The sequence below is a fragment of the Schistocerca nitens genome, chromosome 1 (assembly GCF_023898315.1).
Source record: "Schistocerca nitens isolate TAMUIC-IGC-003100 chromosome 1, iqSchNite1.1, whole genome shotgun sequence".
In the NCBI taxonomy this organism is placed as follows: domain Eukaryota; kingdom Metazoa; phylum Arthropoda; class Insecta; order Orthoptera; family Acrididae; genus Schistocerca; species Schistocerca nitens.
Window position 1 is genome coordinate 713,248,410 of NC_064614.1, and position 27,306 is coordinate 713,275,715.

Below are 27,306 nucleotides of genomic sequence, written 5' to 3' on the forward strand. Positions count from 1 at the left end.
ACTGGGCGGCTGTTATTCGAAATGGCTTTGAAGAACAATCTTAACAATTCGAGCGAATTATTTTGCTACCGACTTTTCCCGACGCGAATCCGTTCGAACATCTACGGGGCATAATGGAGAGGTCAGTTCATACACACTCATTCTCCGGCAACACTTTCGGAATTTTGGATGGCTTTAGGGACAGCATCCATCAATTTTTCTGCAAGGGACTTCTAACGACTTGTTGAATCCATGCCATTCAAGTTGCTGCATTACGCCGGGCGAAAGGAGGCCCGACACGGCATTATTAGGTATCCCACGACTTTTGTCACCTCAGTATAGTTGGAAAGGGAAGGTCGACACAAAAGCCGCCAGTGCTATAACGCCCAAGCTGAACCCCCAAGAAAGTCATCGTTAACTGATTAGTGATTCTGCAGCCAATTCCTAACGCCTACATCAATACTCTGCGAATCACTGTGATGTGCATGGCAATGGTACTCCTTATTGCACCACAAATAAGGATTTCTTCCCGTTGCATTTGTATATGGGCAGCTGTAAGAATGATTGCTTAGATACTTTGCGCACGTTATATTTATACTGATCTTGTCTTCACTGTACCAGTGGGAGCAATACGTAGAGGCTTGTTGTATATTCCGAAGTTCATCTGTTACTTCTGGGTCTCGAAATTTCGTAAGTAGTCTTCCGTGGGATGACTAGTATTTGTCTTCAAGTTCAGGTTCCCTAGTGTCTCTAAGGCGGTGTACTATGGATCCAACAAATCTGTGACCATTCGTGCTGCTCTTCTTTGTATTCGTTCAGTTCTCACAGCTAGTACTACATCGTATAGGTGTCAGAAGCAGTAATCTACGAAGGGATGCACGAGTGATTTACAGGGAACCTCCTTTCCTGATGGATTGTGTTTGCCCTATATTATACCACAGAACAAACGCACAATTCGGTATATAAAGGAAGAAGAAAATCTAATTGTCAAGGGGGATCGGAATGCGGTTGTGGGGGGAGCATTAGAAGAATGGGTTACGGGAGAATATGGTCTTGGTAGTAGAAATGAGCGAGGAGAAAGACTGAGTTCGCCAGTATATTTCAGGTAGTAATAGCAGATAGTCTGTTCAAAAATAACAAGAGGATGAGGTATACCTGGAAAAGGCTGAGAGGTACGGGAAGGTTTCAGTTAGATTACGTCAGGATCAGGCAGATTCTGAAATAAGATATTGTATTGTAAGGCGTACACAGGGGCAGATGTAGACTCATGTCACAATTTAGTAATGATCAAACATGGACTGAGGTTTAAGAGACTAGTCAGAAAGAAACAATGTGCAAAGAAGTTGGATACGGAAATACCAAGGAATGAAGAAATACGCTTTCCAGGATAGATACTGCGATAATGAATAGCTCAGTAGGCATTTCAGTTGAAAGGGAGTGGACATTTCTAAAAAGGGTAATCACAGAATTTGGAATGAAAAATACAGGTAACAGGAAGGTAACTGCGAGGAAACAATGTGTAACAGAAGAAATACTTCAGCTGATCGACGGAAGATGGAAGTATAATAATGTTCAGGGAAATCAGGACTACAGAGATACTTAGAAACGAAATAAATATGAAGGGCAAGGAGCTAAGACAAAATGGCTGCATGAAAAATGGGAAGAAATCGAAAACAACTGATTGTAGGAAGGAATGACTCAGCATGTGCTAAAGTCAAAACAACCTACGGTAAAATCAATAGGAAGAGCGATAACATTAAGAGTTCAATGGGAAGTCTACTGTTAAATGCAGAGGAGCGAGCGAAAAGAGCGAAAGAGTACACTGCATACCTTTATGAAAGGGCGGGCGGTGGGGGAGACTACTCTGGTGACGTATAAGAAGAAGAAACAAGAGTCGATAGGGAAGAGACACGGGATCCAGTATTACAGTCAGAATTGAAAAGAGCTTTGTAGGACTTAAGATCAAATAAGCAGAAGGAATAGGTAGCATTCCATCGGAATCGGGTTGTTGTTGTTGTCGTCTTCAGCCCAGAGACTGGTTTGATGCAGCTCTCCATGCTACTCTATCCTGTGCAAGCTTCTTCATCTCCCAGTACTTACTGCAGCCTACACCCTTCTGAATCTGTTTAGTGTATTCATCTCTTGGTCTCCCTCTACGATTTTTACCCTCCACGCTGCCCTCCAATACTAAACTTGTGATCCCTTAATGCCTCAGAATATGTCCTACCAACCGATCCCTTCTTCTAGTCAAGTTGTGCCACAAACTTCTCTTCTCCCCAATCCTATTCAATACCTCCTCATTAGTTATACGATCTACCCATCTAATCTTCAGCATTCTTCTGTAGCACCACATTTCGAAAGCTTCTATTCTCTTCTTGTCCAAACTAGTTATCGTCCATGTTTCACTTCCATACATGGCTACGCTCCATACAAATACTTTCAGAAACGACTTCCTGACACTTAAATCTATACTCGGTGTTAACAAATTTCTCTTCTTCAGAAACGCTTTCCTTGCCATTGCCAGTCTACATTTCATATCTTCTCTACTTCGACCATCATCAGTTATTTTGCTCCCGAAATAGCAAAACTCCTTTACTACTTTAAGTGTCTCATTTCCTAATCTAATTCCCTCAGCATCACCCGACTTAATTCTACTACATTCCATTATCCTCGTTTTGCTTTTGTTGATGTTCGCCTTATATCTTCCTTTCAAGACACTATCCATTCCGTTCAACTGCTGTTCCAGGTCCTTTGCTGTTTCTGACAGAATTACAATGTCATCGGCGAACCTCAAAGTTTTTATTTCTTCTCCATGGATTTTAATACCTACTCCGAATTTTTCTTTTGTTTCCTTCACTGCTTGCTCAATATACAGACTGAATAACATCATGGATACGCTACAACCCTGTCTCACTCCCTTCCCAACCACTGCTTCCCTTTCATGCCACTCGACTCTTATAACTGCCATCTGGTTTCTGTACAAATTGTAAATAGCTTTTCGCTCCCTGTATTTTTCCCCTGCCACCTTCAGAATTCGAAAGAGAGTATTCCAGTCAACATTGTCAAAAGCTTTCTCTAAGTCTACAAATGCTAGAAACGTAGGTTTGCCTTTCCTTAATCTAGCTTCTAAGATAAGTCGTAGGGTCAGTATTGCCTCACGTGTTCCAATATTTCTACGGAATCCAAACTGATCTTTTCCGAGGTCGGCTTCTACCAGTTTTTCAATTCATCTGTAAAGAATTCGCGTTAGTATTTTGCATCCGTGACATATTAAACAGATTGTTCGGTAATTTTCACATCTGTCAGCACCTGCTTTCTTTGGGATTGGAATGATTATATTCTTTTATTATATTCTTCTTGAAGCCTGTGGGTATTTCGCCTGTCTCATACATCTTGCTCACCAGATGGTAGAGTTTTGTCAGGACTGGCTCTCCCAAGGCCGTCAGTAGTTCCAATGGAATGTTGTCTACTCCCGGGGCCTTGTTTCGACTCAGGTCTTTCAGTGCTCTGTCAAACTCTTCACGCAGTATCGTATCTCCCATTTCATCTTCATCTACGTCCTCTTCCATTTCCATAATATTGTCCACGAGTACATCGCCCTTGTACAGACTCTCTATATACTCCTTCCACCTTTCTGATTTCCCTTCTTTGCTTAGAACTGGGTTTCCATCTGAGCTCTTGATATTCATACAAGTGGTTCTCTTGTCTCCAAAGGTCTCTTTAATTTTCCTGTAGGCAGTATCTATCTTACCCCTAGTGAGGTAAGCGGCAACAAATTGACTGTTCACCTTGTTGTGTAGAACGTATGAGTCTGGTGATACACTATCTGACTTTCGGAAAAACATCATCCACACATTAAACTTCCTGCTGGGTTAAAACTGTGTGCCGGACCGAGACTCAAACCAGGGATCTTTGCCATTCGCGGGGAAGTGCTCTACCGACTGAGCTAGTCAAGCACGACTCGCGAGCCCTTCTCACAGCTTTGGTTCTGCCAGTACCTCGTCTCGTAGTGTCCAAACTTCACAGAAGCTCTCCTGCGAACCTTGCAGAACTAGCGCTCCTGAAAGACAGGATATTGCGGAGACTTCTTCCAGGAGTGCCAATTCTGCAAGATTTGCAGGAGAGCTTCTGTGGAGTATGAAAGGTAGGAGACAAGGTACTGGCGGAATTAAAGCTTTGAAGAGGTGTCGCGAGTCGTGCTTGGGTAGCTCAGTCGGTAGAGCACTTGCTCGCGAAAGGCAAAGGTCCCCAGTTCGAATTGCGGTCCGGAACACAGTTTTAATGTGCCAGGAAGTTTCATATCAGTGCACAATCCGCTGCAGAGTGTAAATTTCATACTGGAATCATCCATACAATTTCGAAGATTGCAAGAGCCGACAAGTGCGAGAATTACCGCACAATCAGCTTAGCAGCTCATGCATACAACTTGCTGACAAGTATAATATATAGAGGAGTGGAAAAGAAAATTGAGGATCTTTTAGACGACGATCAATTTGACTTTAGGAAAAGTAAAGGTACCAGAGGGGTAATGCTGACGCTGCGGTTTATAATGGAAGCAAGACTAAAAAAACTCAAGACACGGTCATAGGATTTGTCGATCTGGAAAAAGCGTTCGACAGTGTCAAATAGTGAAAGATGTTTGAAGTTTTTAGAAAAATAGGATTAAGCTACAGGGAACAACGGGTGATACATAATATACACAAGAACGAAGAGGGAGAGACCAAAAACGAAGTGCTCGGATTGAAAAGGGTGTAAGACAGGCATGTAGTCTTGCTTTCCTAATGTTCAACTCATACATCGAAGGAGCAATGACGATAAGATTCAAGAGCGGGATTAAAATTGAGGAGGAAATGATATGAATCAGAAGATTCGCTGATGATATTGCTATTCTCAGTGAGTAAAGAAGGACTACAGCATCTTTTGAATGGTATATAGAGCCTAATGACTACAGGGTATGGATTGAAAGTAAATCGAAGACAGACGAAACTAATGAAAAGAAGCAGAAATGAGAAGAGGGGAAAACAGAATTGTGGATAACGAAGTCAAGGAATTCTGCTATCTAGACAGCAAAATAATCAATGATGGACGGAGCAAGGAGGAAATAAAAAACAGACTATACCTGGCCAAGAGAAGTCTACTAGCATCAAACTAACTAATTAGCATCAAACTAACGGTTTGACAAATAGTAATGTACTGCGAATATAGTTCTCAGTGAAGTTACGACAGAAACTAATCTGTCACTTTTAATTTGTTTCGTCCAGTTTACCATTTTCAGACTTGAAGAGTTCATAAAAGCCCCTACATATTTAACATCATGTCTCCTTTATCTTGTAGTTTGCAGTGAGTTACTGGTTCACATCGGTGACTTTTTAGTGCTTTCGTCCAAGTTTAATGGGGTGGTATCATATTACAGCATGGAAAAAAGTGTAATTTTTAATATTAGGGTTCAAATGGTTCAAATGGCTCTAAGCACTATGGGACTCAACTGCTGAGGTCATAAGTCCCCTAGAACTTAGAACTACTTAAACCTAACTAACCTAAGGACAACACACACATCCATGCCCGAGGCAGGATTCGAACCTGCGACCGTAGCGGTCGCGCGGTTCCAGACTGTAGCGCCAGAACCGCTCGGCCACCAGCGGCCGGCATTAGGGTTCATAACGAAATATAATATCCCATTGTACCTTTTAAGTCTGTAAATGAAAGTCAAGAGGTACTTACGTGGTAAACGCCTTGACATTTCTTTCCATCAGGAGATTATTGGCTTTGACTTTGAAAGGACATAAAATAAGATCTGAGAACAGCAATGAAAGTATATCTCGATATTTACTAGTTTTTACATTTACATCAGTTATTTTTACACATCGTTGAAGCTCCTATAATCTAGTACATAATTACAGATACACATGGACCCATTGTTTGTTTACAGTTAACATTTTACACTTCTGTATTCTATGCTAGTTTTTTGTTCATTCACAATATTATCACAACTGCAGCATCAGTAGTGAAAATCGAGAGTGCAAAATTTTAAGAGTACGCATCTTTTCAATGTCTAGTGCACCGCATACGTTTCCATGCAGCACACAACTCCACTGCTTGTTACTGTTTTCACGTCGTGTCATAGATCTTCGGCCTGGAAGGCCAATTAGTGACTTTTATGTTAGATGGTCACCAGTTTCTTTATCTTAATCAGTCATGTGCTGTAGTACAGAGAGCACACAAAATTTACGAAAAGTATAGTGTTCAGTAATATGTAAATTATCTTCAAAAGAATAGTTATATACATTTAATAATACAGAAGCAACAGAAAAATAAAAGGATTTGCGTATTACGAAGCAGCTAGATGCTATGAAACTTTTGGTAAAGACACAAAACTTTGTTGCACTAGTGAAGTCACGAGAAAAAAAAACTGGCGTCACTAGCTCCTGGGCATTCTGTTAGTTTCAGGACTATAGCTGCGATCACAAAATACTGGAGCGTATTCCTTAATACTTGGAAGTTGAACTTTATTTCGTTTCATGGTAAATATTTCATTTAGTTTTAAAATTGTTAAAATTATGCCCGCTTCTCACGTAGATTTCAGAAGTGTAATCGGTCTTTTTTTCGAAATTTCTGAAGGATATTGTGGTACAGGTCGACCAAGTTAAAGTTGTCCCGAAAAGCGATTTCGAAACTTTGACAATTTCATTTATACAGCAAGAATATCATTTGCAATCGGAAGATTTACAATTGTGTGTAAAGTGCAGTTATCTTGTTCAATAATTAGACCAGCTTATTTTGTTTTAGACTCAAAAATATTCCCGGTCAGTTATATTTTTGTCAACCGGTATTTTCAGGTAGAAAAATGACTTTACCTTCTTGACATTGTGATTACTTCCTTCGTTCATCTGTCCCTCCCTCTCTTTGTTTGTCGATCTATGAGTTCTTTGAGCGTAACAAATTTTCACATCGTCATAATTTGTTAAATTAAAATCGTCAGAAGGTAAAACTAAATGTGTAGAATTGTTGGCTGTGGAGCATCCAAGAAACGCAGCCACCTAAACCTGAAAGGTTTCCTTTATTCGCTTTCTCAACCTTGCGAACTGCGTAACTATTTCGTATAGGTGGCCGTGAGTAGTGTAAATAAGGTGCAGAGTCAAGTTTTTGTAGTTGATGACGAGCGTAATTATTACTTCCAAAAATGTCAGAGGACTGCTGACTTTAGTTTCCATTCGACAGGCGAATTGGTATCAAAAACTACTATCCCTCGTATGTGGCAGTCCGAGCAGATGTGGAATTTGAACTGAGGACATTGATGTTAAACCTGATGTTTATAACTACTCCTCCACCACGTCCCCTGGCCACATACTGATGAATCAAAATTCAAACCGGCTGTCTGTAAGTCGAGCGCTGTCACAGAGCTACGCTTTAGCGGCCTCGAAGGCAGGGGCGGGTATCGTACGTCATCGTGTAAGATTATTTTCCTCAGTAAAACAGGAGTAACATTCGTATCTGTATAGCCAATACAGAAGACGGAAGAGCGAAGGATGCAGAAAGAACACACGTATTGCTCCCAACAGGATAGTGGTGAATTCATGAGAAGTAGTTTCTCGAAACTTCACAAGAGATTATTGCCAGTCACATAATCAAATAAGCCACCCGAATGCAACGCTAAATTTCATGGTGTTTGATGCTGAGTAGGTATTTCGTTACGCTAAGCAATCTCTGACAGAGAGCTTTTTAAGTCTGCAGTCCTTTGAAAACTCAATCAGTCGTGATAAAAAACGGAGAAAACCGTTGACAATTTTCAAACTATTGCTTGTAAGAACAGGAAGACACGCTAGCACCGACTCTTTTGACGCATTGTGAGGGCGCGGCGGCAGCTGGAAGGTTAGCACAGCCACAGGTGAGTGGCGATGGCCAGAGTTGCTCCTTAGTGGTTCAATCGCGGCAGTTCAAAGGCGGACGGCGGCGCTAAGAGCCGATTGGGATGACGGTGGCGGCGGCAGGGGCGGTTGCGGAGGCGGCGTCGCCGGCGGCGGTGGTGGGGGCGGCAGCAGCGCCAGCGTGGGGCGCTGGCGGCTGCCAACCCCCAAGCCCCGCCTCCAACTCGCGAGCCACCGCGAAGCACAGACGGTCCTGGTTCGGCGCCGCCACCACCTGAGCAAGTAACACAGTCACGTAGAGTTGCAGTTATGGGGAGGCCCTCGATACAGTGCTTCCCAGCGTTTCTGAATCCATTACACCTGAATGTAATAAGACGTTAAAAAAATGGCTCTGAGCACTGTGGGACTTAACTTCTCAGGTCATCAGTCACCTAGAACTTAGAACTACTTAAACCTAACTAACCTAAGGACATCACACACATTCATGCCCGAGGCAGGATTCGAACCTGCGACCGTAGCGGTCGCGCGGTTCCAGACTGTAGCGCCTAGAACTGCTCGACCACCCCACCGGCAATAAGATGTTAGCAGGTTCCTCCTCCCTCCGCTTCCCCCACATTCATCAACTGTAGTGTCTAACTAAGAATTTTGTTGAAGACATTTGTTTTTAAATGCCGAAACATAAGCGACATCCATTAATAAAATATTTTCAAGCAGCGTCACGTGTTAACTGCCTACGAGCTCCCGGCAGTGATCTCCGCCACTGTCAAGAGGCTGTCGTCTGGATGACGCTGCCGTGCTTACACAGGGTGTTACAAAAAGGTACGGCCAAACTTTCAGGAAACATTTCTCACACACAAATAAAGAAAAGATGTTATTTGGACATGTATCCGGAAACGCTTAATTTTCGTGTTAGAGCTCATTTTAGTTTCGTCAGTATGTACTGTACTTCCTCGATTCACCGCCAGTTGGCCCAATTGAAGGAAGGTAATGATGACTTCGGTGCTTGTGTTGACATGCGACTCATTGCTCTACAGTACTAGCATCAAGCACATCAGTACGTAGCATCAACAGGTTAGTGTTCATAACGAACGTGGTTTTGCAGTGAGTGCAATGTTTACAAATGCGGAGTTGGCAGATGCCCATTTGATGTATGGATTACCACGGGGCAATAGCCGTGGCGCGGTACGTTTGTATCGAGACAGATTTCCAGAACGAAGGTGTCCCGCCAGGAAGACGTTCGAAGCAATTGATCGGCGTCTTAGGGAGCACGGAACATTCCAGCCTATGACTCGCGACTGAGGAGGACCTAGAACGACGAGGACACCTGCAATGGACGAGGCAATTCTTCGTGCAGTTGACGATAACCCTAATGTCAGCGTCAGAGAAGTTGCTGCTGTACAAGGTAACGTTGCCCACGTCACTGCATGGAGAGTGCTACGGGAGAACCAGTTGTTTCCGTACCATGTACAGCGTGTGCAGGCACTATCAGCAGCTGATTGGCCTCCACGGGTACACTTCTGCGAATGGTTCATCCAACAATGTGTCAATCCTCATTTCAGTGCAAATGTTGTCTTTACGGATGAGGCTTCATTCCAACGTGATCAAATTGTAAATTTTCACAATCAACATGTGTCGGCTGACGAGAATCCGCGCGCAATTATGCAATCACGTCATCAACACAGATTTTCTGTGAACGTTTGGGCAAACATTGTTGGAGATGTCTTGATTGGGCCCCATGTTCTTCCACCTACGCTCAATGGAGCACGTTATCATGATTTCATACGGGATACTCTACCTGTGCTGCTAGAACATGTGCCTTTACTAGTACGACACAACATGTGGTTCATGCACGATGGAGCTCCTGCACATTTCAGTCGAAGTGTTCGTACGCTTCTCAACAACAGATTCGGTGACCGATGGATTGGTAGAGGCGGACCAAATCCATGGCCTCCACGCTCTCCTGACCTCAACCCTCTTGACTTTCATTTATGGGGGCATTTGAAAGCTCTTGTCTACGCAACCCCGGTACCAAATGTAGAGACTCTTCGTGCTCCTATTGTGGACGGCTGTGATACAATACGCCATTCTCCAGGGCTGCATCAGCGCATCAGGGATTCCATGCGACGGAGGGTGGATGCATGTATCCTCGCTAACGGAGGACATTTTGAACATTTCCTGTAACAAAGTGTTTGAAGTCACGCTGGTACGTTCTGTTGCTGTGTGTTTCCACTCCATGATTAATGTGATTTGAAGAGAAGTAATAAAATGAGCTCTGACATGGAAAGTAAGCGTTTCCGGACACAAGTCCACATAACATATTTTCTTTCTTTGTGTGTGAGGAATGTTTCCTGAAAGTTTGGCCGTACCTTTTTGTAACACCCTGTATAGCTGCGCCGTCGCTAGTGATATCACTGGTGCCGTACTGCCTGGTATCCCGTGATTGTGGAATTGAAATGGGCGCTGCGGTCGCCACACCAAAAGATTACCATATATGGTGCGGGACTGAGCACCAATGACGTTACCGGAAATGGCGCAGCTATACCCGCAGAACAGCAGCATCCACATGACAGTTAACCACTTAACAATGGCAGACAAAATATCTGCCGAAAGCTCGTGGGCAGTTAACCACTTGACACGGCTTGAAACCCCAGAATATTTTATTAATGGTTATCGCCGCGAGAGCACGCATTCTTACAAAATGATATTTAGTTTTTGTAAATGTTTTCTTAAACCACGAACTAATGAGTGAGTGAGGAGATCGGTATTATTTATTTGTAAAAACCGTTTTTATAGAAGGACTACACGATTTTTAGTGCATTGTGAGTGCTACATACAACTCCTTTACAGAAAAGAAAGCTAACTATCCACATTGGGGTTAGACAGTTGTTACAAAGCATGCTTCCACACAAGGGAACCTCCCCATCGCACACCCGTCAGATTTAGTTATAATTTGGCACAGTGGATAAGTCTTGAAAAACTGAACATAGATCAATCGAGAAAACAGGAAGAAGTTTTGTGGAACTACGAAAAAATAAGCAAAATATACAAACTGAGTAGTCCATGCGCAAGATAGGCAACAACAAGGAAAGAGCAGGCTCAGGAGTGCCGTGGTCCCGTGATTAGCGCAAGCAGCTGCGGAACGAGAGGTCCTTGGTACAAGCTTTCCCTCGGGTGAAAAGTTCAACTTTTTATTTTCAGTTTATGTGACAAACGCTTATGTTTTCATCACTTTTTTGGGAGTGATTATCACATCCACAAGAAAACCTAAATCGGGCAAGGTAGAAGAATCTTTTTACCCATTCGCCAAGTGTACAAGTTAGGTGGGTCGACAACACATTCCTGTCATGTGACGCACATGCCGTCACCAGTGTCGTATAGAATATATCAGACGTGTTTTCCTGTGGAGGAATCGGTTGACCTATGACCTTGCGATCAAATGTTTTCGGTTCCCATTGGAGAGGCACGTCCTTTCGTCTACTAATCGCACGGTTTTGCGGTGCGGTCGCAAAACACAGACACTAAACTTATTACAGTGAACAGAGACGTCAATGAACGAACGGACAGATCATAACTTTGCGAAAATAAAAAAAGTAAACTTTTCACCCGAGAGAAGACTTGAACCAAGGTCCTCTCATTCCGCAGCTGCTCACGCTAACCACAGGACCACAGCGTTCCTGAGCTCACATTATACTTGATGTTGCCTATCTTGCACATGGACTACTCAGTTTGTATATTTTGCTTATTTTTTCATAGTTCCACACAACTTCTTCCTGTTTTCTGAATTGATCTGTGTTTAGTTTTTCAAACCTATCCACTGTGCCAACTTATAACTAAATCTGAGGGGGTGCGATGGGGAGGTTCCCTTGTCAGCAGCACTCCTCTCCCTAGTGACACTCGTTTCACCAACACCTTGCAGTTACGTTTAAAACCAGTCAAGCTGAAATGTGTGCACTACTGGCAAAAGTATTCTAAAATGACGTAGTCTGGTAAAATGACTATCACGTGTTTCTTGTTACTGCCACAAGAGGCAGAAGTTTATGCAACGACGTTTGTCCTTGTGTTGGTGACAGTTACAGCAGAAACGGCGAAGTCGTTTCCTTAGACGCTCACGTGTTGTCTGAAGAATCCCTTCACATCGGATTTCAGAAATTGTGACAATTGTTCTTCTGTGGCATACTTCACCTGGATTAATTGATTTACGACACTTTTTTCGCAGAAGGTGAGGAAACACTTCCTTTACAAGCATTTTAAGCACATTTCTGGTATTTAGGTCCACATGTTGTACACGGAATGTTGCAACTATGGCTAAAATGACATAGGTATGTCACAACCACAATTTACGCTTCCTATCCTTCCAGTCGTTTCTGTGTACGGCAATATAACAAGTAGTTAATTATTATTATTATTGTTATTGCATTTTTGAAATATCCCGTCGGTTCTTGGAGGAACATAGACGCATTATATACTTGAATACACTGTAACAATGTTCTACGATAATATTTATTTAATAGTTATAAACCGTCTTTCGCCTTCTTAGGCCATCGCCAGATAACTTAATTCAAAACAGACAGTCCACACAACTTCAGCGAGAGTTCATAGCTGTACAGATATTGTTGTACAAATATATGTGATATTTTATGACTATATCGAGACAAAACACAAACACATACCCAGCAAGATTCCGAACAAATAAATCTTATGTTACAGTATATTCAAATATTAAAACTATATGAATGTATAAGTGAATATGCTGTACAAGCGACTAATGGTATAGGTACTATGTCATATGGACAAAATGGTGAATGTGATGAACAGGCCGAAAATGGCGGGGGGGGGGGGGGGGGACGACGGTGCCGTGGGAAGAAGTTTTTATGGAATGTCGGTGTGGAACAGTTATAACAAGCTTATTATCTAATGCAGAGAGAAAAATGATTGGCTGCTGCTACTTTAGTAAGGACAAGTAACCAAACTATGCTTGGTCGTTCAGGAGCAGGTCAGGATTCTTTGATTGGTGCTTATTAATGGCCAGAATTTCGAGTAATGCTAGTTTCATGCCTTTAGTTCCTCTATAGAGAATATCACACTTTATATCATATGAATGGCATTCATTCAGAGCATTTTCAGCAAAAGTGGAATCTTTCTTTCTCAGTGAGTAATCGCTACCCATGGGATTCAGAGAGCATGCAGAAGGCTATTGATTCTTTTAATAACAAAAAGATGGGCTGGCAGCATGCCTAAAAAATGTTCGGCGTTCCTCAAGCTACTTTAAGGAGAGTACAACACTGGAATAAGAAGTTCTAGAAACTGATAAAGGTTTAGGCCAGTTCCAGAAAACATTTGCAACAGAGTTAGAAATTGAGCTATTAAAACACATTAAAGACCTTGAATCCAGGCTATTTGGAATTACACTGAATGATGTAAGGAAACTGCCATTTGAGTTGGCTAAGAGTAATGAAACTGGTAACCCGTTAAGCAAGTAGACATTGATGGCATGTAAATATCTGTTATATTAAATAAAGCAAACAATAAGCATTTGATAGCCTACCTATAATTCGATAAATAACACTTTTGTGCCGATTACATGAGACGTCTGCAAATGAGACAAATCACTTTGTACAACGACTTTCATGACATTGTGTACGCTTTCTAATAATACATTGTGATAATCGTATAAGATATAATGTAGTTTTCTTTCACGGATGGCTGTGTGGTTAATAATTTTAATAACTTACAAAAAAAACAGAGTTTATAATATAAGAAATGTACCCGTAGTAGAATTTTTTCCCTTATGGTACGTCATTTTGAAAGACTTCAGGCCATCATTGCTTTGTGAATGACACCTGCCACAAATAATAATAATAATAATAATAATAATAATAACGTGTGTGCCCTACGGCAATCTAATAGTCATTACGTAACTGTTATTGTGTTGCGCTGCCGGTTTGTTTATTTGTTGCAAAGTGAATAATTAAGCAATTTCCGATCCAATGTGGGCACCACATACACCTTGGAGCAACATTTTCGTGAGATACTTAAAATTTGATGTTTATGCCTCAGTTTTACTGCCATAGATGCATGGTACAAAGTACAAACCATGTGTATAATGTGTAGACTTTGTGTGGAAGAAGATGTTCATACATTTGTTTCACAAGCAGTAACCTCCATATCTACATCTACATCATATTCCGCAAGCCACCTAATCGTGTGTGGCGGAGAGTACTTTCGGTACCACTATCTGATCCCTCCAACGCTGTTCCACTCACGAATAGTGCGTCGGAAGAATGATTGTGGTAAGCCTATGTGTTGGCTCTAATTACTCGAATTTTCTCCTCGTGGTCAATACGCGAGATGTATGTGGGGGGATGCAATATGTTGTCTGACTCCTCCTGAAAAGTGCTTTCCCAAAATTTCAATAGTAAATCTCTCCGTGATGCACAGCGCCTCTCTTGTAACGTCTGCCAGTAGAGTTTGTTTAGTATCTCCGTAACTCACTCTCGCCAGCTAAACGATCCCGCGACGAAACGCGCCGCTCTTCGTTGCATCTCTCTTTCATCAGTCCGACCTGATAGGTATCTCAGATAGATGAACAATACTTAAGAATCGGGTGGAAAAGTGCCTTAGAAGCCACTTCTTTCGTGGATGAGTTACATTTCCTTAAGATTCTTCCGATGAATCTGAGTCTGGTGTCTGCTTTTCCCACTATCTGTTTTATATAGTCATTCCACTTAAGGTCGCTCTGGATAGTTATGCCTAGACATTTTACGGCAGACGCTGCCTCCAGCTGTTTCTCATCAATAGTGTAGCTTTACAGTAGTGGATTTCTTTTCCTATGTATGCGCAGTATGTTATATTTATTTACGTCCAGGGTCCACTGCCAGAGTCTGCACCATTCATCAATTCTGTGCTGGTCGTTCTGCAAATTCTTACTATCTTCTGGCGTTGCTACTTGGTATAAACAACTGCATCATCTGCGAATAGTCTTAAAGAGCATCCGACGCTTTCTACTAGATAATTTGTATATATTGTTAAGAGCGACGGTCCTATCACACTTCCCTGTGGTACTCCGGATATTACCTTTACCTCTGTCGATTTAGTTCCGTTAAGAGCGCGTGTTGAGTTCTATGTGCAAGAAAGTCTTGAATCCAATCCCAGGTCTTTTAAAAAAATACTCCGATACTCCGTAAGCTCTTTTTTTTCATTAAACGACAATGCGGGACGATGTCAAATGACTTACTGAAATCAAAAAACACGGCATCAACTTGAGCGCCGTTGTCCACTGCGCTGTGGATCCAACGGAGGAACAGAGCGAGCTGAGTTTCGCAGGATCTCTGTTTGCGGACCTTCCCTTGGATGCTCTAGCAGTTTACTAAAATCATATTAATCTTTTCTATCTTTGATCTGCGAGGACCAAGATACTCTGAGGTCACTGTGGCTGATTTAACAGGCAAATCGTATTTGCTCCCAAGGGAGGGGTCCTCTAACCTAAAAATGCCCCATGTCCATGCCACACATACTCCGATACCCTAGTAGTCGCTTCCTGCGTGTAGTGCACGTCTGACCTGTTAAGGGGAGCCCTACAATTCTGCACCCGATAGCGGAGGTCGAGAAATTCGCATCCGCTATCGTCGCTGAGCCGTCTTAGCCTTTGGCTCTGATCTTCCACTCTGCTCCAAACTAGAGGATCGCGATGAACCCTGGGTACGATACCGAATGCACACTGGAATTCTTTCTCCCCTTGCCTGCTATCTCCCTGATGGGCTCTATCACCCGCCTAACGTTGGAGCTCCCAATGACTAGCATACCCATCCACTATACTTATCCGGACTGGGCAGAAAAATTGACCGCTGGCCCTACAGGAGATCCATCCCGTGCTGTCTCAAGAGTTATCATCAACACTGGGTAGCACTTCGTACCTGTTGCTTAGATTTAGGGAACCAGCGGCACGGCCTGCTCCCTCTTTCGTCTTCCGCCCAGTGACACTTGAACCCACAATTGCCTGCCACCCACTCTGGAGTGAGGACGGGCCGGTCAGATGTTGCGTATCGGAAGCCGCAATGACGTCTGGGCCACCAGGGGATTCCAGTGACACCAAAGGTGTCGCAGGTCTCGTCACTGGCGCCCCGACATCGCCGCAACTTTGAGCATTAGCTAGAAGCTTGTCGACGGTAGCCAACGCAGCTTCCAGCTGTTTACGGACAGCAGCCAACTCTCCTTGTGGCCGTTCACAACAAGCACAGTCCCTAGCCATATTGTACTCTGTATAAAATAGATATAAGGTCTCAAATGGCGCTACTGAGTTTGAAAATATACCAAAGGAGAAGAAGGTAACACTAAAAGTTGGTGTGCAGATTTTTCACTGAACTCTGAGACTGCAAGCTAATAAACAGAAATAACTTTCACTGCACGAAAATTTACTCTAGGAAGCCGCCCTACACAAGGATATTCTCAAGACTTACGCAAAAAACAAAAACTACGATTAATTTTCTAATCACTAGTCTACACAGTAAAATACACACGCACGGTTCACTTCTTTGCAGAAGCACGTGTACAAAAAACAAAGACTAAATTAATTTACCGTGCTGCTGCTGCTCTGCTGCGCATCCTCTCGGCCCGGCGGCTGCCGCTACATTTTTGTTCCATGCGTTTATGTTAGTACTCGTATTTTTTTAAAAGAAAATCGAAATTATTGGTAACTTATGTAATCAGTTATACAGCCGTACAAAATAGTGATTACTATAATGATCTCTTAAAAGTAGTTTAGTTTTGTGGAAGAAACGCAGTCGCACCGTTTTGTTTTTACTCCTCATTAAGTTTCATTTTGCCCCTCAGGGGTAATTAGCCCATGTTGGGAATCACTGGCCTAGAAGAATGTACAGGCAGCCAGTAGAGGGACTTAGCCCCAACGTTCCATTCCAGACCCTTCTTCTACTTTCTTCAAGTGTAAGACATTTGCTTGCTACATTATCCTGCTGAATGCCTCTATTGTCTTACTATTTGATTTTCTCACATCTTTCTTGGTCTGCCTATTGATCTCATCCCTGTCGGTCGAAGGTGTATTATTTATTTAGGCATTCTGTTTGCATTAATTCCTGTAACGAAATCTCTCTATAACCTTTCTATACTCCTGGATCTGTAAATTTATGGTTTTAAGTCCTAGTCTCTGTCAGCTGTATTTCTTAAAAACCTCCTTTCCGCAGCTTGTCGATTTCCAGCTCTTATTATCTAACTCTCACTGTCATAAAGTATAGATGGTATTGCCAGTGTTTTGTAAAACATTACTATGGTGTCACTCCTCATCTTTTTATTGTGTTTAGTATCTGCCCCATTAATACAAGTAAATGTTTCAGTTTTTTCGATATGTTTTTTAGATTCTGAAGGAGATAGTATTTCGCAAGAAGCTGAATTAATTTAGTCTCTCTATTTTCTGTTCGTTTATTACAGCTGTTCTTGGGACTGAGCCTCGAGCTTTACAAGACATGACCTCTGGTTTTTGGACCTAAATTATTAAATTATCGCCCTTGGCAATTATATTTAATTTATAAATGACTTTTTGAAGGGTCTCCTCGCTCTCAACTGTAGGAAGTTGGTCATAAGCAAAGAGTGTCGTCATTACATATTACGATGGGTAAAGTTACGGGCGTAAAACTATTTCTTTTAGCCAATGCCTCGGCATAACATCAACATACATATTAAGAAGTATCGGAGCTAAATTGCATCACTGCTGTCATCCTGCATTTGTTATTACTTTAACAGTCTTTTTCAACAACTGCAATTTTGGTATGTTGGTACATGAACTATTCTTAGTAAGTAGTGCCCCTCCTGCTTAATATTTCCTAAAACGTTCGCCCGTCTACATTGTCAAACTGTCAAAAATTTTGCAATTAATAAACGGCAGATATATTTCTCTGTTAAATTCTACATGCTTTTCATTTATTTCTCTGATGACGTGTAGTGCAAACAGGACACGCCCTTCCCAAAGCGAGATGTTTTCTTAACAAGATGTTTTCTGAAATTATTGAGAAGTATTGTGTTATTACTTCTGAAAATATTTTACATCCAGTGTTGAGTAAAAGTATGTCCCTAGAATTCTCACAGTGTTTCGTATTCTGACGTCTTAAGTACAGGAATTACTATGGTTGATTTCCAGCTGTTCTGAATTTATTTCGATGTCAAGCCTTTCTTTATGAAGAGAAGACACCTAGAGTTCATAAGAGGACCCACTTATTCATTTTAGAGGGTGAGATCTAACGCCATCGACAATGTGGGTGATCTCGTTGTCTTCCTTCGCAGCTGAACTAATATAAAGCTCTCGAGTTTCCAGCCAAATCCGTTCGTAAAAATGTCGCGACTTTTCGATGATTTCACTCTCATCTTCTAGTGAAATATCGGGAAGACTTTTTAATACAGTCCATTCTACAGGAAGAGAGGATTGTTAGAGTATTGAATCAGGGAGGGTTCAGTCCATTTCCAAGAGAACTGCTAGAGGGGCAGTGGTGTTCCAGATTGGGAATAAATGGAAGGGGATTACCATTCTGGCATATGCCTTCCAACCAAGTGAAACCTATTCCACAAGATTTCGGGATTGCAGCCGGATCTCATCGACTTCTTTCCACGATATTTCGGCTGACAACCTTACATCAGGTCAGTACTGCTTTAAGGAAGAAAAAACGTGACCACCCACAAGATCAAGAGGATAAGGAGGTGTTTAAGTCCAGAGCATTTCTCCCATATGTCGGGAACATTTCATCGAAAGTAGGCAGAATTTTAAAGAAACATCGTGTGAAAGCAATCTTCCGGCCACCTACAAAGACTCGTGCTCTTTTGGGCTCAGCCAAGGATGATCTGGGATTACGGAAGGCTGGAATTTATAAAATACCTTGCGAGTGTGGGAAAGCCTACATTGGTCAGACCACACGCACAGTACACGACCGCTGCGTTGAACATGAGCGCCACACTCGCCTTTTACAGCCCAGTAAGTCGGCCATAGCCGAACATTGTATTTCCACAGGACATACTATGGATTATTCGGCCACGAAAATCTTGGCCCCATCGAGATCCTTCTGGGATTCAGTTGTGAAGGAATCCGTGGAAATACGTTTAGCGGAAAATCTCATTAATCGTGATGGCGGCTTTTTATTGAATAAGGCCTGGGACCCGTTGATTTCTTTAATTTCAACCAAAAGAAAACTTTTATGGCTTCTGACATGTCGAGCGACAAGTAATTTTAATTTTAATATTGAAATTTTGCATTTTATTGTTTTGGACACGTCTGCGTGCATGTTTTACTTTTTTCACGCATTCGTTTGCGCTCCATAGATGCAGTAATATTGTAGAGGGCCTTGGAATCGACAGGTGGCGCGCATGCTACGGTAACTTGCGCATGCGCGCCTGCGGTACTTCTACGTATAAATAGAGCGACTTGCTACGGTCGCAGGTTCGAATCCTGCCTCGGGCATGGATGTGTGTGATGTCCTTAGGTTAGTTAGGCTTAAGTAGTTCTGAGTTCTAGGGGACTGATGACCACAGAAGTTAAGTCCCATAGTGCTCGGAGCCATTTTTTTTAGAGCGACTTGCACTAGCAATCTCCAGTGTCAAACACTCGCCTGAAGATGGCTGTAAGGTTGTCAGCCGAAATATTGTGGAAAGAAGTCGATGAGATCCGGCTGCAATCCCGAAATCTTGTGGAATATTCGATACGCCGGGAAAATTTCAAGAATCACAAGTGAAACCTCCTGAAAACTAGGATCAGAACCAGGAGATGGCGACTATTTTAAATCTAACTGTGATTCAATATGTCTCAGAAAAAATGAAACGTGTTTGTGAAATGTATTTATGAGTATACAATCTACTTGTTCGATGTGTGCACTGTGCCTTCGTGACGGTATGTTGGTGCTGTTTATATAGGCGACGCAGAGCTCTGGGCTGGCCCCTCCCCCTGTCACAGGAATGGTATGATTGTGGATGGGCGAGGAGTGGGAGGGAACGGGCTCGAGTTCCGGTGTAGTGAGTCAGCCATCACCTCGCGCGCCGTCATGCCTCTAGGCTGGGAGCGATCGCACTATATTATGGCCAATAACGAATCCCAAGCAGAGCTCATGTGAAGGCCGCCACCTTTGTTCACGAGGTGATCATAAGTCCTAATTTTGATGACTCCCTTCATTACGCCGTCCCAAAATCCACTCGCACTGCACAGCACTCTTCCCCGTTCAAAATCAAACTTATGGCTTTCTCTCAAGCTTTTGGCTTCCTACCCAAGATGAATATATCTGGCGAATTTCAAGCAGCGCTGCTGAACGCAGCATTGGGTTTGTACGATGTATCGCAGCTCAAACTCACATTGAATGCTGTAGACATCCGGCATGTGAATTCCCAGTGGATCCTTGGCGAGCGAACAAGATCTTTAAACTTTCGCGATAGTCGGAAGATGGTTTTAGCATCACATTTCTCGAAGATCCTTGTAATATTTCCTGTCGGTGGTCGCACATGAGGGAGAAACGATTATCGCTTATCCTGGTCCTGTGTTATTTCGGAGCTGCGGTTATTAATCTGTGTGTCACTAGCCTTTCCTCTGGAAGACTTCCCTCACGTGTTGCAGTTCGGTAGACATGCTTTCTTGATCGGCTATGGCCCGATCACTGTGGACAAGCGGTTCTCAAAACAGTGCTGCCTTTGCCTGGGTGGTGGCAGCTGCATGCATGCAAGTCTGACCTGTCTGTTGTCGGTTTTCTGTGTACAGAGGGACCTAACGTGCCATTTTGCTTCTTCCGTAACTAAATGTCAAGAAACGGGTGCAGTCGCATTTCTCTACCTCCATGGTGAATTGTATGTTCTCATGGATGATGCTGATGTGTTCAAGAAATTCACGGCATCCCTGCCAAGTGGCCGCACAATGAAGGTATCATCCACATATAATACAGAAGTGTTCGGGTTTGAGGCGTGCGGTCTCTATACCACTTTCCTCAGAATGTTGCATGAATAGATTGCTCATTTGATATGAGGAGAAACCCCATAGCCGCACCATCCACTACTTTCGATAATTCACCAGAGGATCATATGAGTGACATTCATAGACACGTTGACGAACTCATTCGGCTGGAAACCAGAGAGCAATATACGAGTTATAATTTCAGAGTTTATTCAGGAATATTTTCCAAGTGTGTTGGTACAACGGACTGGTGATTCCACAGTAATTTAATTCTTTTAGGTTTTTATGCTCATTTATCTATTACGCAGAAAATATCAGCACTAGTGATGGGGAGCTCGTGAATGAGTCGTTCAAATGAACGCTTCACTCCAGTGAAGTGTGAACTAACCACTCAATTTCAATGAACTGGTACTTCAAACTCTTCACAGATAGCACACTCCACACTTTTTTCTAGTTCACTCACTCTCTCCCCCGCTCCCTCTCCCACTACATCGGCGCTACGTCACTCTTTCTCCCTTCACTTCAGTCCTCCCTCTACTGCCTGTCGACGAATCGCGCGGGGTTTGTGGGGAACGATAGGTTTACGAGGGGTTGGGGAGGTGAGGGGCGAGGAGAATGTAGCGTCAGCTGCTTCCTACAGTGCTGACATCATTACCCGTGACTATTTGTGCAGTTAAACTTCGCGTCTACGGGTAAGCTACCGTTGGCAGCGCTTGCAGACAAATGAATATTAAAGATACAAACGAAGAGGCTGGCTGTGTGAGCACGCACAGCCAACATGAAAATAAGAGGTTTGTTAATAACACTGAAAGAGGGATTTTACGTGAAATCGTACCAATGACTACAGGTGACAGCTTACGTTTTGAATCTGGAGGGTTATTATTCTCAACAAAAATAAAATCTACAGGAAAACTTCTGAATAATTACTTAACGTAGGTATATAGACTTTGTGACAGTGGTAAACATACTCATTCTGTTTTGGATTAAATTTTAAAAGAACATAAAATTGGACTGCATTTCGTTGATAGCCCTAGTTTACAACAAATAATGTTTCACTTGGCAGATAAAGACTTTTTTGGGCACTTCGTGAGAAAATGTCGAGCAAGATTAAATGTAATACCTTCTTTATATGTGGCAGGCTTCTCTGTTTATCTTTCGTTTGTCCCCTTCGACCATGCTCTATTTAAGTTAACTCAGACGCTGTAAGTGTGTAAAACGTTGCGTGCACGTTGCTGCATAGTTCGGCCATCTGTTGGTAAAATTATGAAGTAGTGTTGGGGAGCTCGTGAATGAGTCGTTTAAATGAACGCTTCACTTCAGTGAAGTGTGAACTAACCACTCAATTTCAATGAACTGGTACTTCAAACTCTTCACAGATAGCACACTCCACACTTTTTTCTAGTTCACTCACTCTCTTCCCCTCTCCCTCTACATCGGCGCTACGTCACCCACTTCACTTCAGTCGTCCCTCTGTTGCCTGTCTACGAATCGCACGGAGTTTGTGGGGAACGATAGGTTTACGACGGGTTGGGGCGGTGAGGGGCGAGTGGAAGGCAGCGTCAGCTGCTAAGTGCAGTGCTGACATTACTCGTGACCATTTGTGCAGCTATACTTCGCGTCTACGGGTAGCCTACCGTTGGCAGCGCTTGCAGACAAATGAATATTAAAGATATAAACGAAGGGGCTGGCTGTGTGAGCACGCACAGCCAACATGAAAATAAAAGGTTTGTTAATAACACTGAAAGAGGGATTTTACCTGAAATCGTAACAATGACTACAGGTGACAGTTTACGTTTTAAATCTGGAGGGTTATTATTCTCAACAAAAAAAAATCTACAGGAAAACTTCTGAATAATTACTTAACGTAGGTATATAGACTGTGACAGTGGTAAACATACTCATTCTATTTTGGATTAAATTTTACAAGGAACATAAAATTGGACTGCATTTCGTTGGTAGCCCTATTTTTCAGTTCATGAATACAACAAATAATATTTCATTTGGTAGATAAAGACTTTTTTGGACGTTTCATGAGAAAATTTCGAGCAAGATTAAATGTAATACCTTCCTTATATGTGACAGGCTTCTCTGTTTATCTTTCCTTTGTCCTCTTCGACCATGCTCTATTTAAGTTAACTCAGACGCTGTAAGAGCGTAAAACGTTGCGTGCACGTTACTGCACAGTTCGGCCATCTGTTGGTAAAATTATGAAGTATTACGAAGCTTCATTGTACGAGCGAGGCGAAGCGAGCGCAGCCGCGGCTGAGCGGCGAACTGGGCAACTTCGCCAGGCTTCCGTACTTCGTGAATGAACTACTTCATTTGAACGCTTCACGGCAAAGAGTGAAATGAATGAAGTAGTTCACGGGAGTGAACGAGTTCGACCCATCTCTAATTCAGCACAGCAGTGCAAATGAAATATCGAGGGTATATGCTGTGTTTCTTGTTTGGAAATATATTTCTTCCATTTACTTGAGATGTCAACGGCCTCGCCGCAGTGGTAACACTGGTTCCCGTCAGATCACCGAAGTTAAGCGCTGCCGGGCTGGGCTAGCACTTGGATGGGTGACCACCCGGTCTGCCGAGCACTGTTGGCAAGCGAGGTGCACTCAGGCCTTGAGAAGCAAACTGAGGAACTAGCTGGTTGAGAAGTAGCGGCTCCGGTCTCGGAAACCGACATAGGGCCGCGAGAACGGTGTGCTGACCACATACCCCTCCATATCCGCATCCAGTGACGCCTATGTGCTGGCCGGTCAGTACCGTGTGAGTTAACGAGCATTTAGCTCTCATTTAAGTATATGGCCGAAAGAGCCAGCCTTCAGGAATTGTGAAACGAACCCTGTCGTCCAGGAGAGGCGCTCTGCATCGCAGTGTAGCTTGCTGTCCAGGTTTCGAGAGGGTGTGTTTTTGGATGAGGTATCGAATACATTGCTTCCCCCTACTTATACCTCCCGAGGAGATCACGAATGTAAAATTAGAGAGATTGGAGCGCGCACGGAGGCTTTCCGGCAGTCGTTCTTCCCGCGAACCATACGCGGCTGGAACAGGAAAGGGAGGTAATGGCAGTGGCACGTAAAGTGCCCTCCGCCACACACCGTTGGGTGGCTTGCGGAGTATAAATGTAGATATAGATTTAGACGTAGACCGTGCGCAGATTCGCCACGAGATGGGGAAATTCACAGGCGTCTATTGCGCTGTAGTGTGCGACTGAGTCAGACGAGAACCTACGTCATGGGGAAACCCAGTAGAAGGCGACTGTGGCCAGGGAGACGTAGCAGTGTTAATTGTGGCGGACCTAAGATCGGCCATAAAGCGAAACATTCATGAAAACCATTTAATTCTGTAGTAGTGCAGGGAATGAAGCAGCAGTAATTTTAATCTACCATACTTCATAAAATTTTATGGTGAACCCAATAAAACCTGAATATTGATCATATCTATAGTACCTTAGGTTTTACTGTTGAAGTGAAAGTAACAAGTTTTGTAACAAAGACCTGAATGGTAAAATCTGAACGCTTTGGTCGATCTTAACGATCGACATTTCATATAGAAGCGCATCATTAAAATGACAGATGCTATAAATATCAACGCTGTAACTTTATTTGTTTAAAATATATAGTAAATTTAAACTATCAGTATTTTCAGTTAAGCATCAGATCATCATTTCCTCCACACAAAGCACATTGAACGATGACAGCGAGACACCTTATTGAATCATTAGGTAATAGAATATTTGTTGTAAAGTTTAGTGCATAATAGCTACTTTTGTTCTTTATTTATTTATCAGAAATCACATTGGTGCAAGGCTAATGGCCGTGGCATTCAAAGCTAAGAAGGAAATTGTATTGGTTTTATGTAAAAGAATTTAACGTTTATTATGTAATGGATATTATTGTTGCTTTATTTAGAACGTGAAAGTTGTCAAGCTTTGATTATTTAAATATGTTAAAATGTAAAATAATGTAGAATAAGCTGTAGCCAATGAGATGGACGGCTTCAGGGAAGGGAAATGCCCTAGTCAGTTTAGCGAGGATATTCTGCTCGCGGGGAACAGTTCGGCTGGAGACACCAAAGTGAACAGTTCGGATTGAGACGCGAAAGCGGACAGTCGGTCTTTAGGCAGTTAGGAAGTGAAACGACTTAGAAAGTTTCGCATTGTGTGGTATCGCGGGACTTAGTCTCTGAGCGGTGAGTAGCCGCGCGCCTGGTGTGAACCCGTAACTTTTCGCGTAGATAACTTGTATTTCACGATGAGATTGTGATGATCGAACTGCGTCAAATGGATATGTGCTCGAATGTGATAGTAATTCTAAATACGACCACTTTCGCTATTAGTTTTCTTTCTGAATGAACGTTATTCTAACTAACCCGCAACTGTGTGGTCCCCACATTTATGGGTCGTTAATTTAGTTCTCGATATTATTGTTATTGTTATTATGTGTTATATTAACTTTGTTTCATACAATTTCGCAAACTTGCCATCAGCCAGAAAAGTTAACCAAAGGGTCACGAGCGTCTAATTTAGGTCGTGTAATGCGACACGTGCGGTTCAACCCCTAGACGAGTTTGAGCTATGACATTTCGACGAAGAGGAACCGCATGTGAGCCCGAACATCTTTGGGATGTTAGCTTGCAACCGTTGGGCCTTCATGGCCTGTTCGGGAGGAGTTTTTTTTTTTTTTTTTTTTTTAATTCACTTGAGATACTTGCTGTTGCTACAGTCTTTGCCCTGAAACTTACGTCAGTGCTAGCAGCTTCTTCTGTGGTTATTTTTCCAGCAGTGTTAGTTGCACGTAAATAGCGACATAGACCGGTATGGATAGGTGCTCATATGCACCATTCGTATGTGTCCACTGAATGCAATGGAACAGCAGCACAACAAGACTGTCCTGAGCTTTCCCCGCAGCGACAGCAACCAGATCACAATAGTTCGCTTCACAGAGTTGTCGCTTTAGTTTGTGCTTTATGTTGAATGTTTTGGTGGAAACTTGTTACAGGCTTTATCATTGTTGTGAAAACTACTTCTACAGAAGCAAAGGTAATTGTGGTAACAAATAAATAAAACATAATTACATCATTAAGAGATAACGTAGACAAGGGTCTGCTACACCAAAATACTCAAAGGAATATTCTTGAACAACCTCCAAAATTGTGTCGATGGAATTCGGGTTCAGCCTATACAATCAATACGTTAAGAAAGGGTCTCGAAACCGTTTTTCCCGATATCTCTCCCGTTTGGTCGACACTCCAATACCGATTCCGGAAATGAGCATTTGGCTGCTGGATTTCAGCTACCACAATCAGTATTCGTGCCATTCATTGTGTTGTCATGTTCCACTTGCTATTTCAAATTTCGTATAGCGCGGACTAAGGAGAAGAAGTAGTATTCGACTGACCAGGAAGGTATTTCACTTATCTAAAGAGTAACATATTTTATCTGTATTAAATAAATTTATATGTCTCCTGAATTAGAGCTGATTGGCAGCAACCCTATTAACAGTATAACTGGCTACTTTCTAAACTGCTATACCCACTCTCCCTGTTAGTTGCAAAACAATGGCTGGTGACTATTTGTTAATTTTATGCTCAGAAAAATAACGTGTCTTCACTTAGACGGAAGTTTCCGTCCTATTCGAAGTCTACAAAAATATGGAGTACGGTAATCTTCCACAGTTGATCACTTTGTACTTTTTCCTACAACGCGCGTGACACAAGTTGGTGTAATAAAACAATTTCGAATGGTATATAAACTCTCCTCCTCCTCTTTACAACTTCACCGACATCCATAAGGAATCTTACAGTGTCTTCATTAAAACTGTTACGAAAGTACTGATATGCTCATTTCATTGTGTTGTGGAGCAACTGATCCACAGATAACATTCGAGTAAAAAAAATGACGCTCGGAGAACTCGTTTCACCGGATCGCAAAATCGATAGTGAGAAACTACGAGGGTTGGAAGTTTAATAGTGGCAACTATTTATTTACAGCTCGTACAAAATAGATACGTGTTTCAAAGTTTTACTGATCTTCAAAGTAGTCACCAGCATTGTGTATAGCTCGTTGCCAGCGACGCGAAAGTCGTAGGATACTCTTAGCGGTGCCAGTTGACAGTTCGAGCGGCGCAGTCTATTGCCCGACGAATTTGTAGCAGTTCTGAAGCGAATTCCGTGAAGTGTTTCCTTCAGTTTAGAAATCGGGTTGAACTTACGAGGGCTTAAATCAGGGGAGTGCAGTAGGTGGTACAGCACTTAGCAGCCCCACCAGTCAAACAAATCAGTAACAGCTTGCACTGTACGTGCTTGAGCATTGTCCTGCAAAATGATGGTCAGATCCTGCAGAAAGTGTCACCACTACTGTCTCTGTGCTGTTCATTTCTGGAACACAACCTACGACCAGCTTAGAGACAGAAGTGATGCCACTTTCTGCAGGACCTGACCATCATTTTGCAGGACAATGTTCAAGCACGTGCAGTGCAAGCTGTTACTGTTCACTCTTCCGGAAACTGTTTTTCATGTAAATGTGGTGATGGACTACCT

At 42.6% G+C, this 27,306-nt stretch overlaps 1 protein-coding gene and 1 pseudogene across 1 annotated transcript in view; one reads left to right on the forward strand and one right to left on the reverse strand.

The window, feature by feature from the left end:
* Positions 1-5,809: 5,809 nt before the first annotated feature.
* LOC126196724 (fatty-acid amide hydrolase 2-A-like) overlaps positions 5,810-27,306 on the reverse strand; it is a 298,235-nt gene continuing 276,738 nt past the window's right edge. Inside the window, exon 11 of the mRNA XM_049934590.1 lies at positions 5,810-8,118. Coding sequence (XP_049790547.1) covers positions 7,933-8,118 — 186 coding nt within the window. The 3' untranslated portion in view covers positions 5,810-7,932. The remainder of the gene's footprint in view (positions 8,119-27,306) is intronic.
* On the forward strand, positions 23,249-23,366 carry LOC126212631 (5S ribosomal RNA; annotated as a pseudogene).